Below are 16,597 nucleotides of genomic sequence, written 5' to 3' on the forward strand. Positions count from 1 at the left end.
AAAAAAAAAAAAAAAAAAAAAAAAAAAGAAAAGGAATTGCCAAGGTCACCCAAGGAGATGGAATTTTGAACAGCTTTAGCCAGTCAGCTATTTTGCAGATTTTAACGGAGCACCTGTGTGTACCAGGCACTGTTCCAGGTTCTGGAATCCATCCAAGAACAAAATAGAAAAAATCCCTGCCCTCATGGAGCTTCCATTTTAGCAGAGGGAGAAAAGCAATTAAGGTAATAAGTAGTCATATGGTATGTTAGAAGGTGATATGTGCTATGGGAAAAATTAGGAAAAGTAGATAAGTGAGCAGGGTGGTGGGGGTGCAGGAAGATTGCAATTTTGGAAGAAATGTTGTGGGTTCATAATAGATGTATATATGAAATATTTATGGGGTATATGAGATGTTTTGATAAAGGCACACAATGTGAAATAAGCAGATTGCAATTTTAAACAGGGTGGTGTATTCGTCAGGGTTCTCTAGATGGACAGATCTAATAGGAGTTATATATATATATATAGAGAGAGAGGAAAGTTTATTTTATTTTATTTATTTATTTATTTATTTATTTATTTTGAGATGGAATCTCGCTCTGTTGCCCAGGCTGGAGTGCAGTGGCGCCATCTCAGCTCACTGCAAGCTCCACCTCCCGAGTTCACACCATTCTCCTGCCTCAGCCTCCAGAGTAGCTGGGACTACAGGTGCCCGCCACCACACCCAGCTAATTTTTTGTATTTTTAGTAGAGACGGGGTTTCACCGTCTTAGCCAGGATGGTCTCTCTCTCCTGACCTCGTGATCCACCCATTTCAGCCTCCCAAAGTGCGGGGATTACAGGTGTGAGCCACTACACCCGGCCAGAAAGTTTATTAGGGATTATTAACTCACACGATCACAAGGTACCACAATGGGCTGTCCACAAGCTGAGGAGCAAGGAAGCCAGTCTGAGTCCCAAAGCTGAAGAACTTGGAGTCCGGTGTTCAAGGGCAGGAAGTGTTCACCTTGGGAGGAAGATGCAGGCTGGGAGGCTAAACCAGTCTAGCCTTTTCACATTTTTCTGCCTGCTTTACATTTGCTGGCAGCTGGTTAAAAGGTGCCTACCCAGATTAAGGGTGGGTCCACCTTCCCCAGCCCACTGGCTCAAATGTTAATCTCCTTTGGCAGCACCCTCACAGATACACCCAGGATCAATACTTTGCATCCTTCAATCCAATCAAGTTGACACTCAGTACTAGCCATCACTGGGGGTCAAAGTAGGTCTCATTGAGCAAAGACTTGAAGGATATCTGGAGGAAAAGAGTTCCAGGAAGAGGGAAGAGCAGTGCAACAGCAGGTCTGCTGGGGTGAGTTTAGGAGTGCCTTCCTTGGTTGTCTACTCAGCCATCTTGCTCCTGGACATTTATTAGGAGGAAGACCTTTTGGTTTTTGTTAACTAGGGAGAACATATCAGCTTGTATTTAAAACAAAGAAGCCTCAGAATTTCTGCCTTTGGTGCAGTGAACGTTATGTATCAGGTACTGTTCTACATGCTGGAGGTACAAAGATGAAGGCAGAGAACTGCCTTCCAGCAGCACTGCTGTGGGAGAGAAAGACCATAACTGTGGCCCAGGTGTGTGTGGGCTGAGTGAGGGGAGATGTGAGCTGGAGGTGGCTGTGTACTATCTAAGGGAACACAAATTTCCAAGGTGACATCTGGAGCTACCGAGGGGAGGGTAAGGGATTGGGGATATATGGGGTCAGCGGGACATAAATGGCAGTTTAAAAACACTAGATGATGCAATCATTTAGAGAGAATAGGAGAAGGTTTTGGATGAGCCCTGGGAGAACCACATGTCAGGATGGGGGTGAAGGATGAAGTTATTTTGGCAGCTGTGTATCAGCCTGTCATACAACTCGGGTGACCTCACACGTGAGCACAATTTTGTAGAATCGCAGTATCACGCATACATCTTTGCTTTCAGAGTTTTTTGGAGACATTAACGCATTTAAACATCAAAAAAACCCTAGGAGGTAAGAGGCAGTTATTACCTCTGGCAGATACGGAAGCTAAGGTACAGGGAGGTTAAGTCAGTTGCCCAAGGTCACATAGCTAGTAAGGGCAGAGACAGGAGGATCTGGACCCAGGGAGCCTGGCTCTGTAGTCTGTGCTCTGAACCACTACTCTCTCCTGCCTCTCCACGCACATAAGACTTGCATGGCTACTTACATAAAGCATCTCAATCCCAGGAGCTCACGGACTTGTGTACATGCAGGGCCTAAGTTGCTGACACCTTGTACACACCACTAGCCTTCCTCCAGATGGTGTCATATGGTCTCAGTGTCTCAGTTTCACTGAGGCCCATCACCTCACACACTCAACCTGGAGTGCTACATATTACTTTGTTCTTTGGCATTCTGATAGCCTTGCACACTCAGAACCTCATACACATCCATAATGTCACCTCCATGAGATCTCAGGCACTCACCCCACTGTGCACACACTGCCCTGCAATACATGATTTGTGTGTGTGTGTGTGTGTGTGTGTGTGTGTGTGACAAGGTCTCAGTCTGTAGCCCAGGTTGGAGTGCAGTGGCACAATCATGGCTCACTGCAGCCTCAACCTCCAGGGCTCAGGTGATCCTCCCACCTCAGCCTCTCTAGTAACTGGGACCACAGGTGCATGCCACCACGCCCGGCTAATGTTTTTGTAGAGAGAGGTTTCACCATGTTGCCCAGGTTGGTCTTGAACTCCTGAGCTCAAGCAATCTACCCCTCTCTGCCTCCCAAAGTGCTGGGATTACAGGCGTGAGCCACCTTCCCCCGCCTCATGATCTTATATAATCAAAAGACACCGATATGCATACCCACAAGTGTCTTGTACACACGATCTTGCACAAATACACACACAAGCCCATGCTCTCCAGCATTCACACTACCATGTGAACTCACTGGCTTATCCGTTCACGACTTGTGACCCTGCCATGTTCCCACCAACATAAATATTCCCACCATCGTGCAAGCTCCTCCTGGCTCACCCACTCGTGTTATTGCACACTCTAGCAGACTCAAACACTCATAGCACTGTGCACTCTGACCCTCAGACGGCTGTGCGCCTCTCTCTCGGTCCCACCCCGCCTTCCCCACTCCTGCCCTTGCCCTCCCAGGCCACCGTGCACATGCGGGGATCCATCGTTCTGGCTACTGACGCGCCCTCTCCTCGCCCGCAGGGACGTACCAAGGCCAGTTCACCAATGGCATGCGCCACGGCTACGGAGTGCGCCAGAGCGTGCCCTACGGGATGGCCGTGGTGGTGCGCTCGCCGCTGCGCACGTCGCTGTCGTCCCTGCGCAGCGAGCACAGCAACGGCACGGTGGCCCCGGACTCGCCCGCCTCGCCGGCCTCCGACGGCCCCACGCTGCCCTCGCCCGCGATCCCGCGCGGCGGCTTCGCGCTCAGCCTCCTGGCCAATGCCGAGACGGCTGCGCGGGCGCCCAAGGGCGGCGGCCTCTTCCAGCGGGGCGCGCTGCTGGGCAAGCTGCGGCGCGCAGAGTCGCGCACGTCCCTGGGCAGCCAGCGCAGCCGTGTCAGCTTCCTTAAGAGCGACCTCAGCTCGGGCGCCAGCGACGCCGCGTCCACCGCCAGCCTGGGAGAGGCCGCCGAGGGCGCCGACGAGGCCGCACCCTTCGAGGCCGACATCGACGCCACCACCACCGAAACCTACATGGGCGAGTGGAAGAACGACAAGCGCTCGGGCTTCGGCGTAAGCGAACGCTCCAGCGGCCTCCGCTACGAGGGCGAGTGGCTAGACAACCTGCGCCACGGCTATGGCTGCACCACGCTGCCCGACGGCCACCGCGAGGAGGGCAAGTACCGCCACAACGTGCTGGTCAAGGGCACCAAGCGCCGCATGCTGCAGCTCAAGAGCAATAAGGTCCGCCAGAAAGTGGAGCACAGTGTGGAGGGCGCCCAGCGCGCCGCTGCCATCGCGCGCCAGAAGGCCGAGATTGCCGCCTCCAGGTAGGACAGCGGTGGGGGTGGGGAGGGGTCGCCTCCCGTCGGGGAAGGGGGTCTTGGGGCAGGGCAACCTAGGAGGCCCTGTCTCCAAGCCTCATTCTGCTTCTTTTACCCCCATCACCTCCAGGGGGTTAATTGGAGGCGCTTCTGGAGCTGGTGGCTCCTGTTCACTCGCCCATCCATCTATCCATCCATCACTCAACTACACCCAGCCCCTCTGCTGACTTAACCCTACCACTCACCCAACCTTTCTAATATCCACCTGAACAACCATCTCTCCAGTTATCCACTTCATTCCCCTACCCATTCTACTTCCTGTTTACCCAGCCAGTCATCCAGTCATCCATCTATCCATACAACCTCCCAGTCAACCACCTAGACATCCACCCAATTCCTTCATTGACTAACTTCTCTAACACTCACTGAACAACCCCTCCACCCACACAACCACCTCCAGTCCCACATCACACCTGAACATCCACCTGAACAACAGCTTAACATCTACCTAAACAACCACCCATTCACTCAAAAATTTACTCTCCTATTCCATCCAACCTACCCAGTTTTTCATCCTTTACCTACTCAACCAGCTAATCACCCATCCATCCATTAACTCAGCCACCCATCCAACTACCCAGATGCCCATTCAAACGTATCTGTCCCCTCACCCACCAATCACCTGCATTCACTCAGCTGCTTCCAGCCCCCCGGCCATCCATCTTAACATCCAGCCACTCATCCATTCACTCAAGTACTTCCATTTATCCACCCAGCGACACTTTTATCCATTAGAACAACCTCCACTCCTGCCCATCCACCCGGTCATCCAACCATCCAGCTAGCCACCTCTATCACTCAACCAAACTTCTATTTATTCAACTCCCCCCACCTATCCATCTACCCATGCATCCATCCACCCTCCCATCTACTAAACACCCACCCTATCATCTACATTCAAACCCCTTAAGTCTTCTCATTGTACTTCAGATAAAGTTCTAATGTTGTCTCCAAACATTTATGGCACCTACTAGGTACAAGACAATTTTAAGTGGGTCACAAATACTGACTTGCTCAGTCCGTTTAACAACCTTATGATAGGTACTATGTTTATTTCTGTTTTGCAGATGAGCTAAGTGAAGCTCAGAGAGATAAGGTGACTTGTCCAAAATCACCCAGTTAGTGAGTGACCTTTTATAATCAGGTTCCCACCCTCCTACCCAGCCTTATTTCTTATCATTCTTTCCCTGAGCCTGGATATTTCTCCCCTCTATGCTAGTTCTTCCTTCCTTAGTTCCTCCTGCCACAGAGATTTTGTTCAAACTGGTTCCTTTGCCACCCACTTAACCTCTACTCCTCCTTCAGAGCTCAGGTCAAGCCCGACTCCCTTAGAGAGCTGATGAGGTCCATCGCCAGCCGCCGTTCTGTCCTTAGAGTGCATCACAGATGCAGCTTTACATGACTTACATGATTTGTTTTTAACCCACCGCTTAAATAGGATTCTGTATGTGCCAGTCACTGTTCTGAGGTCTTTACCTATATTAACTCATTTAATCTTACAAGGTCCTGGAGAGGTAGATACTATTCTTATTCTCATTTTGCAAATCTGGAGTGAGCTGCAGGGACAGCAGCAGTGTGATCTGGCAAGAGGGTGGTAAAAGGCACTCACCTGTCCTGGAACTGTAGCAGTCCTCCTGGGGATGTAAATGGCCTGGGCCGGAGACTGGGCACATGGTCTTCAGAGTTAAGCAGGCCTAGGGCCAAATCCTGGCCCTGCCATTTTTTAGCTTATTGACCTGGGCGGATCAGTGGCCTGTCTGAGTGTCAGTTTCTCCATCTGTGGCACCACCATTTCTTAGTTGTATGTCCTTGGCCAGATCCATTTTCTTCTCTAATCTCAGTGATCTCATCTATAAAGACAAGTTGGTCTAAGGGTTAGGAAAGACAGTACAGGTCAGATGGCTCACAATCCTCTTGTGAGGTGAGTTCCCTGGGAAGCAGACTTTGAGATGAAGATTAACGTGCAGGAAATGTATAGGGAGCACTCTCAGGATCAACACTGTGGGGAGGGGAAGTAGGCCGGACTGGGCGGTGGGAGACACTGGGTTGCAATGCAGTCTCAACAAAACCTCAGCCAACCGTAAGGGATGCTCTGCAGTGGAGATGACCTTCAAAGTCATCCCAAGTTGGGATGAGGGAGCTGGATCTTTTATACTCTCCACATTTGTAGGCAGGCTACCCTCCAGAAGGAGGCTTGACTGGGGCTGGACAGCTCTCTTCAGCCAAGGGCAATCCCTGGAGAGGGCTGACAGCTGGCAACTCTCTGAGTAGCTGGGAGTGGGAAAAATAAGTCCGTCAGTCCTGAAGGGGAGTCTGGGTAGCCCATCACAGTCACCACTACAGTGCTGGACACCAGACATGGCTTCATAAATATGACTCATCATTGTCATCATACAATGAATTCATTTTACAGATGTGGAAACTGAGGCCCAGGGAACGAATGTAACATGTCCAAGACTACCTGGCAAGCAAGTAGGAGTACCCAGGCATCAGCCTCTAGCTTTCTGATTCAAAAACTTTAACTAGCACGTCTTGCTAATGCTAAACTTTGTAACCTTCACACTGCTATAAAGATGTGAGCAGTTGGCATCACTAAAAGGGACAGAAGGTATGGGTGATTTTCTGAAAACTTCTTGGTTAGAGGTGACTATAGTTTGAATGTTTATCCCCTCCAAAACTCATGTTGAAATTTAATTGTCATTGTAACATTAAGATGTGGGACTTTCGAGAGGTGATTAGTTCTGAGACTAATCTTTGAGAGGTGATTCATCCTCATGAGTGGGATTAAATCCCTTAGAAAAGGGTGATTTTGACCCCTTTTTGTCTATTGGCACTCCCACCTTCTGCTGTGTGAGGATCCAGCCTTCCTCCCGTCTGGAGAATGTAGTGTGCAGGGTGCCATCTTAGAGGAAGATAATGGCCTCACCAGACACTGAACCCATTGGTGCCTTGACCTTAGAATTCCCCTACAAATGACCCAGTCCCAGGTATCCTGTTAAAGTGGCACAAATGGTCTAAGACGGGCAGGACCAGGCTTATGACCAGGTGCTCATATAATTTATTGTCTAAATCTGAACACTTCTATGAGTAAAAGGGAGCACTTTTTAAAAATAAAACTTTCAGGTGGGAATAATTTTAGATTTACAGAAAAGTTCCAAAAAGAATACAAAGAGTTCCCATACACTCTACCCATTTTCCCCTATTGTTAACTTCTTACGTTATCATAATACATTTGTAAAAACCAACATGGCACATTCCTCTTCACTGAACTCCAGACTCTGTTTGCATTTCACTAGTTTTTCCATGAATGTCTTCTTCCTGCTGCAGGATTTCATGAAGGATCATACACTGCATGTAGTTGTCAGGTCTCCTTGGTTCCCTTTGGTCTGTGATAGTTTCTCATTCTTTGCCTTTTTTGTGTGTCCTTGACAGTTTGTTGTTGTTGTTGTTTGTTGAGGCAGGATCTCACTGTGTTGCCCAGGCTGTAGTGCAGTGGCGCCATCTTGGCTCACTGCAACCTCTGCCTCCTGGGTTCAAGCGATTCTTGTGCCTCAGTCACCAAAGTAGCTGGGACCACAGGTGTGCGCCACCACACCTGGCTAATTTTTGTATTTTTAATAGAGACGGGGTTTTGCCATGTTGGCCAGGCTGTTCTCGAACTCCGGCCTCCAGTGATCCTCCCGCTTTGGCCTCCCAAAGTGCTCGTATTACAGGTGTGAGCCAGCACGCCCAGCCCAACAGTTTTGAGGAGTACTGGTGAGATAGTTTGTAGAGTGTCCCTCAATTTGGGTTTGTCTGATACGTTTCTCATAAACTGAAGATGTTAATTTTGATCACTTGGTTAAGGTGGGTCGGCCAGGTTTCTCTGATTTACAGTTACTATTTCCTCTTTTCCCACTCCATCCTTTGGAATTCAGACACTCAGTGCAGCCCATACTCAAGAGGGAGAAGGGTCTAGAATTCAGCTAAACCTTTTGGAGGGGGAAATATCTACCTATGTTATTTAAAATTCTTCTGTATGGAAGATTTGCTCCTTCTTCCAAAGGGAACATTTTAAATAATTACACTAAATGTATCTGGTTATGACAAGTGTAAGCCCAGACTGTCCTGGGCCACCCTGGGCCACTTAGGCAGAGCACAGCAGGAAGGAGCTTAGGTTCTTGATTCAGAAGGCCATGAATTGGAACCCCAGCTCTTCTGAAGAGCTGTGTGACCTTGCCCAAGCTGCTTTACCACTCTGACCCTGGGATCCTCTTTCCTCAGAGTGGTTAGAAGGAGTAGGTGAGCTAATGCCTGTAAAATGCTTGGCACAGGGCTGCCAGCAGTAAAGACAATCATTGCTATGATCTAACAACATTTGATTTTAAAGGTGAGGAAGTGGAAGTTTGGGGAGAAGGAGGGACACCCCCTTATTTTCCTTGCCCTCCTGGTCCTTCCTGCCAATGCCTGTGCCCCTGCATGTGGAGGTTTCCAGCTCCCACCAAGAAGGCTGCAAGGCCCACAGCCAGGAAGTGAGCTGGGGACTGAGAAGTTGGGATCCAGCCTCTTGCATGCAGTGCTGCTGTGGGATTGGATTCCTTGTGTGTCTGAGGCAGGAGTCCTGCGTGCCCATGGAGATGTTGCCATGGGTGGGGGGTGGCTGCCTGGATGGGTTTCAAGCTCAGACTGAATTTCCAATTAAGGGAATTTTGGGGTCAGGAGGAAAAGCAGGATTGTGGCCATCTTCCTCAGGGAGTCTCCCCATCCCTATGGCTTAGTGAGTAATCTGGCTGTGGAGAGACAGAAAGCATCCCCAGCAGCCACAGCCTCTTCACACCCAGGCAGGCCCGGGCTTTCTCTCCATTGTGGCTTCCAGCTCCTCCCTCCGGGCTTATGTGGAACTTGTCGGCCCAGAGGCTACAATCAGAACATTTTTCCTAAGAGAAGGGAGAAAGATGAGACAGTTCTTTCCTGTAAAATGAGCTATGGATTGAAAAAGATTCTTGACCTGGGCTGTCCAGTATGGTAGTCACTCGCCACCCATGGCTACTGGGCACTTGGAATGTGGCTGGTCCAAATGGAGATGTGCTGTAAATGTGAAACATCCTGGATTTCAAATACTTAGTATGAAAAGAATGTAAAGTAACCTATTAATGATTTTTTAAATACTGGTTACATATTGAAATGGTTACATTTCAGATACATCGGGTTTGACAAAATACATTATTAAAATTAATTGCACTGTTTCTTTTTACTTTTTTGAATGTGGCCACTAGAACATTTAAAATTATATATGTGATACATGTTATATTTTTATCGAACAGTGTTGCTGTAGACCCATTCAGGGCCCTCAGAGTAGTCCTAAGCCTGTCACTGAGCAGTTGGGGAGACTGAGGTGCAGAAAAGGATCTAGATATACTCAAAGCCACAAAGTGGTCGAGAGGGAACTAGATTTATGTCTTCTGATTTTGTAGCTAAGAACTCTTTTGTGATACCTTTTAAGGTCATAGATACTGGATTGTGGAGGGAAGCTGGTATGTTCGGGGAGGCGCCTAAAGTTTTCAGGTTGTCATGCCAACACCCTGATAAATTCCTGTTTTCTGGAAGGAGCACAGGGAGTGTGAAGAGTAAGGCTTAGACTCAGCCCCTTAGACCTCAAATTTCTAATTTCTAAAAGACCCACCTCGAAGAGTTTTCACAAGGTTAAAGCAGAGCCTCTACACGAAGGTTGTATACACACGTCACAGGGCTGACAAGTAGGAAGTAGCCTGTAAGCATCAGCTGCCATTGCTGTTGCCTGGTCTTGCTGTTGTACCCCCGTGGCAGAGGTAGGGCATGGCCCGGAGTTCTCAGTTGTCCTAGGGTGTGAGGTTTGGAGCATCTCAGGTTTTGTACCAGGGTGGCATCTGTCTGTCTTCTATCCCCTCAGCCCCTGACCTCCATCTTCTCCCCATGCTGGCTCTGGAAACTCCGAAGCTGATCATAGCTGAGAGTTGGTTTTTTGAGTTGCTGGGAGCTGAATTTCTCTGGTGAGCAGGAACCTATGTGGTTCATGGGCAGTGGCATTGGATGGACCTAGGTTTGAATCTGGCTTCAGCCTCTTATAAATTGTGTGACCTTAGGCAAGTTACCTCATCCCTCTGGGCTCACTTTCCTCTTTAATCAAATGGGAATTATATTACCTCCTCCCTGAAAGTAGTGCTGCAGAGAGTAAAAGAAATAGCTCATGGAAAGGGCTGGTGCTTGGAAAGCATGCAAGGAAGTGTAAGCTGTTATTATCAATCCTGTATCATTCTGCACTGACCGAAGAATGAAATTGCCCCAAGGGAAGGCCCTGTCTTCTCTCTCGGTCCCTACAGTGGTGCTTCCCAAATGTTCATCTTCTGCCCAGTCCCAGTTTTTGTTACATTCACACACCATGTCTACTTACTGTCTTAATCTTCATCTTCGAATCAACTTATTTAAAAAATACATAAGTACATTTATTGAAAAGGAAGACTTTCTAATCACTGTTGAAAATGCGAAATCAATATCACGGGAAGTTCTGAAAACAGAACAATGCTATTCAAGTTCCAGGTCAAGCTACTGATGTCCAAAGGCACTTAGCCTAAAGTTTGTTTTCTTTTTGATTAAAAGAGAAATTGGCAAGAGATTGACCAGTATGAAAGAGCCATAGGCACCTACGGAGGCCTTTTCCTTAACTAATGAGCAAAATGGATCTGGTGTCACTTCAGGCTGTGACTCTGCACCGCCAACACTCATTTCCACACCATGGGGGACACAGGTCACCGGAGGGAAGAGGGCCTGACACTGGACGAGGTCTCAGGGAGGGTCTTGGCAATTGCCCATCTTTGAGTCTGCTTATTTAATTTTTATTTAATATACATTCATCTACTCCTTATTTCTGGGAGCCGGGCATGATTTTAAGTACCTTACATGTGTTAACTTTTTATTCCCCCTTTTTTTGTGGAGAACAAGGTCTTGCTATATTGCAAACTCTTGGGCTCAAGCTATCCTCCCGCCTTAGCCTCCCTAAGAGCTGGGATTACAGGTGTGAGCTACCGTGCCCAATGGGGATATATTAATTTATTTAATCCTTAAAACAACGCTGCAAGGAAGGTACTGTTATTATCATTTTACAGATGAAAAAACTGAGGCACAGACAGGTTAAGTTTCTCAAACAGGTTGCACAGCTGAGTCATGGCAGAGCTGGGAGTTGAAGCCAGGTGACCTGGTTCTAGAATGCTCTTAACCACGATCTGACCTTCAGTTGATTTTCCTTCACAAACTCTAATAAGCACTTACCCTGTGCCAGCTTGTGCCAGGGCGCTGGGCACCCAGTGGTGAATCAGTGTGGGCAGCGTCCTCTGGGGACTCCCATGTTGAGGGCGAAGCCACGCAGGGATTGGACAGTCGGTGGTGGAGGAGAGGAAGGAAGGAGCTGAAATTGATGGGGTCCAACAGAAAGAGCAACTAGCAATCCCAAGGAAGTCTGGAAAAGCCCCCTGCAGGGGCCACCTCTGGTTGGGAGTCTGCCAGGTGGAAAAGAGAGAAAGAAAGGTTGTTCCAGGTAGAGGAACTAGCATGTGCAAAGACATGAAGGTAGGAATGTGCATAGTGTATTTTGGGAGCAATGAGTCATCCAGAATGCTGGAGTGGGTGGGGAAAGATTAGAGATGAGGCCGAGAAGGCAGCCTAGGGCCAGGTTAGGACGGGCTTTGAATGCCTGGTGGAGTGAGAGTCTGACGTTACAAGCTAAAAGGTTCCAGGGGCCAGGCAGGCTGCAGGCTTGTGTCTTACTGACTAGAGGGTGGTGGGACCGTGGGAGCCAGGTCTCCTCGGTCTCTGCAAGCCTCCTTGGGTAGAGCTGCCCCTTCCTAGCTAATGGCTGCCCTGGAGAAACATGAATTCAATCTTAGCACAACTCTTGATTTTTCTTTCTTTTTGTTTTTTTTTTTGAGACAGAGTCTTGCTGTGTCACCCAGGCTGGAATGCAATGGCATGATCTTGGCTCACTGCAACCTCTGCCTCCCAGGTTCAAGCGATTCTCCTGCCTCAGCTTCCCGAGTAGCTGGGATTACAGGCATGTGCCACCACGCCCCGCTAATTTTTGTATTTTTAGTAGAGGAGGAGTTTCTCCATTTTGGTCAGGCTGGTCTTGAACCCCTGACCTCAGGTGATCCATATTCCTCAACCTCCCACAGTGCTGGGATTACAGGCATGAGCCACTGTGCCCAGCCAACTCTTGATTTTCCAAGACAAACTAGGTGTTTGCATTTTGTTATAAAAATTTCCATTTTTGACTTTTTATTATGGGAAAATATGAAGCATATATATAAATAGAGAGATATAGTGAACACGCATGTACCCATTAACTGGATTTAATAATTGTTAGTAATTTTTCCATATTTACTTTATCTTTTTGTTTTGTTTTGTTTTAGAGATAGGGTCTCACTTTGTTGCCCAGGCTGGAGTGCAATGTTGTCATGTCAGCTCACTGCAGCCTCCACCACCCAGGCTCAAGTGATCCTCCCACCTCAGCCTCCCAAGTGGGACTACAGGTGCATACCACTACAACTGGCTAATTTTAAAAAAAAAATTTTATTTGTAAAGATGAGGTCTCACTATGTTGCCCAGGCTGGTCTTGAACTCTTGGCCTCAAGTGATCCACCCACCTAGGCCTCCCAAAGTGCTAGGATTACAGGCATGAGCCACCACCCCTGGCCTGTATTTGTCTTTTTGTTGTTTTTCATTGACTAGACTCTCAATTCTGTTCCAATGATCTGTATACATTTATCCTTATGCCAGAGCCTGGTCTTGATTACTGTAGCTTTGTACTAAGTTTCGAAGTTGGGAAATGTGAGTCCTCTAACTTTGTTCTTCTTTTTTAAGATTATCTTGGATATTTTGAGTTCCTTTCATTTCCATATGGATTTTAGCATCAACTTGTCAATTTCTACAGGGGAAAAAAAGGCCACTGGGATTTTGTTAAACCTGTATGTCAACTGGGGGAATATTATCCTTTTAACAATTTTAAGTCTGCCAATCCATGAACATGGATCACCTTTCAATTTATTTAAGTCTTTAACTTTTTCCAGAGATGCTTTGTAGCTTTTGGTGTACAATTTTATACTTATTTTGCTAAATTTCTTTCTTGTTGCTGCTACTTTAAGTAGAATTGTGTTTAAATTTTATCTTCAGATTGGGAGCTGTGTCCTAAATCTCTTAGTCTAGAGCCATCCTTCTCATTTTTTCTTTTTAATGACATGACATCTTCTCTATTTGTCGGGCTGATTCCTTATGGTGCTGTTTAACTTGCTTCTCTCTTTCCTGTACTTCCTGCAAATTCTGTCTCAAATGGATTCAGATTAGATTTTTCTGGTATGAAAACTTAATAAATAGTTCTGTGTACTTCATCTTGTATCACATCAGGGGACATGTAATGTCTGGTTAATATGAAATCTTCCAATTTTTTTTTTTTTGAGACAGAGTCTTGCTCTGTTGCCCAGGCTGGAGTGCAGTGGCATGATCTCGGCTCACTGCAATCTCCGCCTCCCAGGTTCAAGCAATTCTCATGCCTCAGCCTCCCCAGTAGTTGGCATTACAGGCATGCGCCACCACTCCTAGCTAATTTTTGTATTTTTAGTAGAGATGGGGTTTCGCCATGTTGGACAGGCTGGTCTCAAACTCCTGACCTCGAGTGATCCACTGCTTCAGCCTCCCAAAGTGCTGGGATTACAGGCGTGAACCACCGTTTCCTGCACGAAATCTTCCAGTTCTTAAGTACTTTGCATAACAAATTGGAGGACTTGATTTAGGAGCAGGGGTTGCGGGGAAGAGGGGAGAAGGAGGTGGTGAAGGATAGGGCAGGGTCACAGGCAGTGGGATGGAGCAGCAGGGAAATGGGGAGAGAGGCCTAGCACATCTGCCACTAAACCCCAGAGCTCTCACATCCATGCAGGAAAACTCACCAACGTGTGGCTACGTACATGCACATGCACACATACACACACACGACAAATATGCAGGTGGACAAATCATATATGTGTGCTATATGCTACCCTGCCCCGCTTTGTGAGTGGGGAGCCACGAGAGCTGGGAGTGGCCTGCCCGAATGTGTATGACCACACCCGGACCATGGCTCTTGTAGCGAGAGTATGGCAAGGGCTAGGCTGTAGGCTGGGCATCAATGAGGAGGCTGCTGCAGGGATCTGGGGAGATGGTGGAGACCTGAAATGTGGCAGAACCACTGGGGTGGGAAGAGAGGGCCTGGTGGCACCATCAGGTGGCTGGGCTTGGGCTTCCAGAATCCTGGGACACGATTAGTCAAATTATCCTTCTTGGTTTTTTTTTTTTTTTTTTTTTTTAAATTGGAGGAAGGAGAATGTTGATTTTTTAATTGGAGGAAGGAGAGTGTTGAGGTGGCAGTCTGCCCGGTGTTGAATCGGGGGCTTGCAGGTGTTGAGAGATGCCCACCTTAGATTATGGGGGAGAAGGGAGGGGAGATACCCAGAGTCCACACACAGAGAAGGACAGTAACGAAGCCAAGGCCACGTGGCAGCTTGGGTCGCCTTCGCCCAACATGGTCCCCTTTTCAGCATCCAGGACGTTGTCAGCAGGTGGGAAAGAAATGAAGAACTCTTTGTTTCCTTTCCTTGTTTCCTCACCACACTCCCTTTCCTCTTCTGTTAGGGGAAGGCCATTGTGTCAGAAACACAGGCAGGCACGTAGAGCAGAAGGAGCACTGGAACGGGAGTCAGGAGACCTGGGGGCTGACCCAGCCTCAGAACCCATTTCCAGCCGCGCCTCTCAGCCGCAGCTGTGTTGGGGAATCCCAGGAGATCTGGGATAATAATGGCCAACACTATTGGATGACAGTCTCTGAGGACTTAATATGTGGCGGCCACTAAGTGCTCAGCTAAATTAACTCATCTAATTCTAACTTAGGCATATAGAGAGGTTTTTTTGTTTGTTTGCTTTTGTTGTTGTTGCTGTTGTTTGAGAGAAGGTCTCACTCTGTCACCAAGGCTGGAGTGCAGTGGTGTGATTTTGGCTCACCGCAACCTCTGCCTCCCAGGTTCAAGCAATTCTCCTGCCTCAGCCTCCCGAGTAGCTGGGAATACAGGTGCGCGTCACTACTGCTGGCTAATTTTTGTATTTTTAGTAGAAACAAGGTTTCACCATGTTGGCCAGGCTGGTCTTGAACTCCTGACCTCAAATGATCCACCCACCTGAGCCTCCCTAAGTGCTGGGATTACAGACATGAGCCACCATGCTCGGCCCTTGTTTTGTTTTTAACATGCCTTAAGTCACACAGCCAGTAAGCGACAGAGCTGAGATTCTGGACCCAAGTCTATGTTCTGAGCCACCAGCCTATGCTGCCACTTCAGATACAGTGAGTTCTTTCTCTTTCCTTTTTTCTTTTCTTACATTGTTCTAAACAGCATACCTGTCGTTAAAATCCAAGGAAGATCTTACACATACAAAATCCAAGGAAGGTCGTACACATACAAAATAAAAAAGTAAGAAACCCCTTGTTCTACTTCTACCCTGGTTGCACCTCTGAAGTGACCGTTGTTTACAATTTGCTTATAGAATTCTTCTACTTACCTATTCTGGTTTTGTTTGTTTTTGTGTTTAATAACTAGGACTACCTACATCATGTTCTGTAACTTGCATTTTTGATGTAATATGTTTTGAGATCTTTTTATGTTATGCACATAGATTTATCTTCCTCGCTTTAGCAGCTGTATGCTAGTCCATAGTGTGGAGGTACCATGATTCATTTAACCAGATCTCTTTTGATGGAGATTGAAACCATTTCCTGTTTTCTTGATCATAAGAGAGGCTGCAGTGGATAGCCTTGGACCAATATCCTTGCTCACAGGGCTGGTTAAAGGAATGGCCCAGCCAGGTGATGTATCCCGACAGGGTCATTCAAGCAGCACTGGAATACATTGGGAATATAGTGGCGATTCATGTGGGCCTTTGCAAGGGACTGACCCCTGACATTTACTGTCAAAATGTCAATTTGGTCAATTTGGTTCCTCCTGACAGGGGCCATAGTATCCCTGCGCGAATTCAGCAAAAATCCAGCCAACCCCATCCAGTGTCTCACCCCACCCCTCCAGTATATCTTCAACAAATATTTAAAGAATAATCGTCGCAAGGGAGATGCAGTTTATGGGTTATGGGTTAAATTCCTGAAAATAGAATTTGGGGGTCAAAAAGAATGTGCATTTTAATTATTATGAGAACCCAAGTTAACATCCAAAAGGGTTGCACTCAATTTATAACCCCCCAACAGTGTACACGAAAGCAGTCTTCCTCACACCCTTGCTGCCGGCGCTATGTGCTCTCCGTCTTTTGCATCTTTGCCAAACTGTTTAAAGAAAATCTGGTGTTCCGTCAACCCAGTGGCCACCTTCAACACTCCTCCAAACAACTGCCCATATCCACAGAGGCTATGTCTGTCCTTTTTCTCAGTGTCTCTGGCCCACCTCCTGAGACGCCTGGATAGGTAGGAGGTTCCACTAAGCAAGACTGAATTCCCTGAGGATGGGCTTGAAGCGTTGGAAAG

The 16,597-nt window shown here is 47.6% G+C and overlaps 1 protein-coding gene across 1 annotated transcript in view; it reads left to right on the forward strand.

Moving 5' to 3' along the window:
* Window positions 1–16,597, forward strand: part of JPH2 (junctophilin 2) — a 79,040-nt gene that overhangs the window by 27,527 nt on the left and 34,916 nt on the right. Inside the window, exon 2 of the mRNA XM_017878034.1 lies at window positions 3,195–3,984. Coding sequence (XP_017733523.1) covers window positions 3,195–3,984 — 790 coding nt within the window. The remainder of the gene's footprint in view (window positions 1–3,194; window positions 3,985–16,597) is intronic.

This window comes from Rhinopithecus bieti, unplaced genomic scaffold (assembly GCF_001698545.2).
Source record: "Rhinopithecus bieti isolate Rb0 unplaced genomic scaffold, ASM169854v2 scaffold_10347, whole genome shotgun sequence".
NCBI lineage: Eukaryota > Metazoa > Chordata > Mammalia > Primates > Cercopithecidae > Rhinopithecus > Rhinopithecus bieti.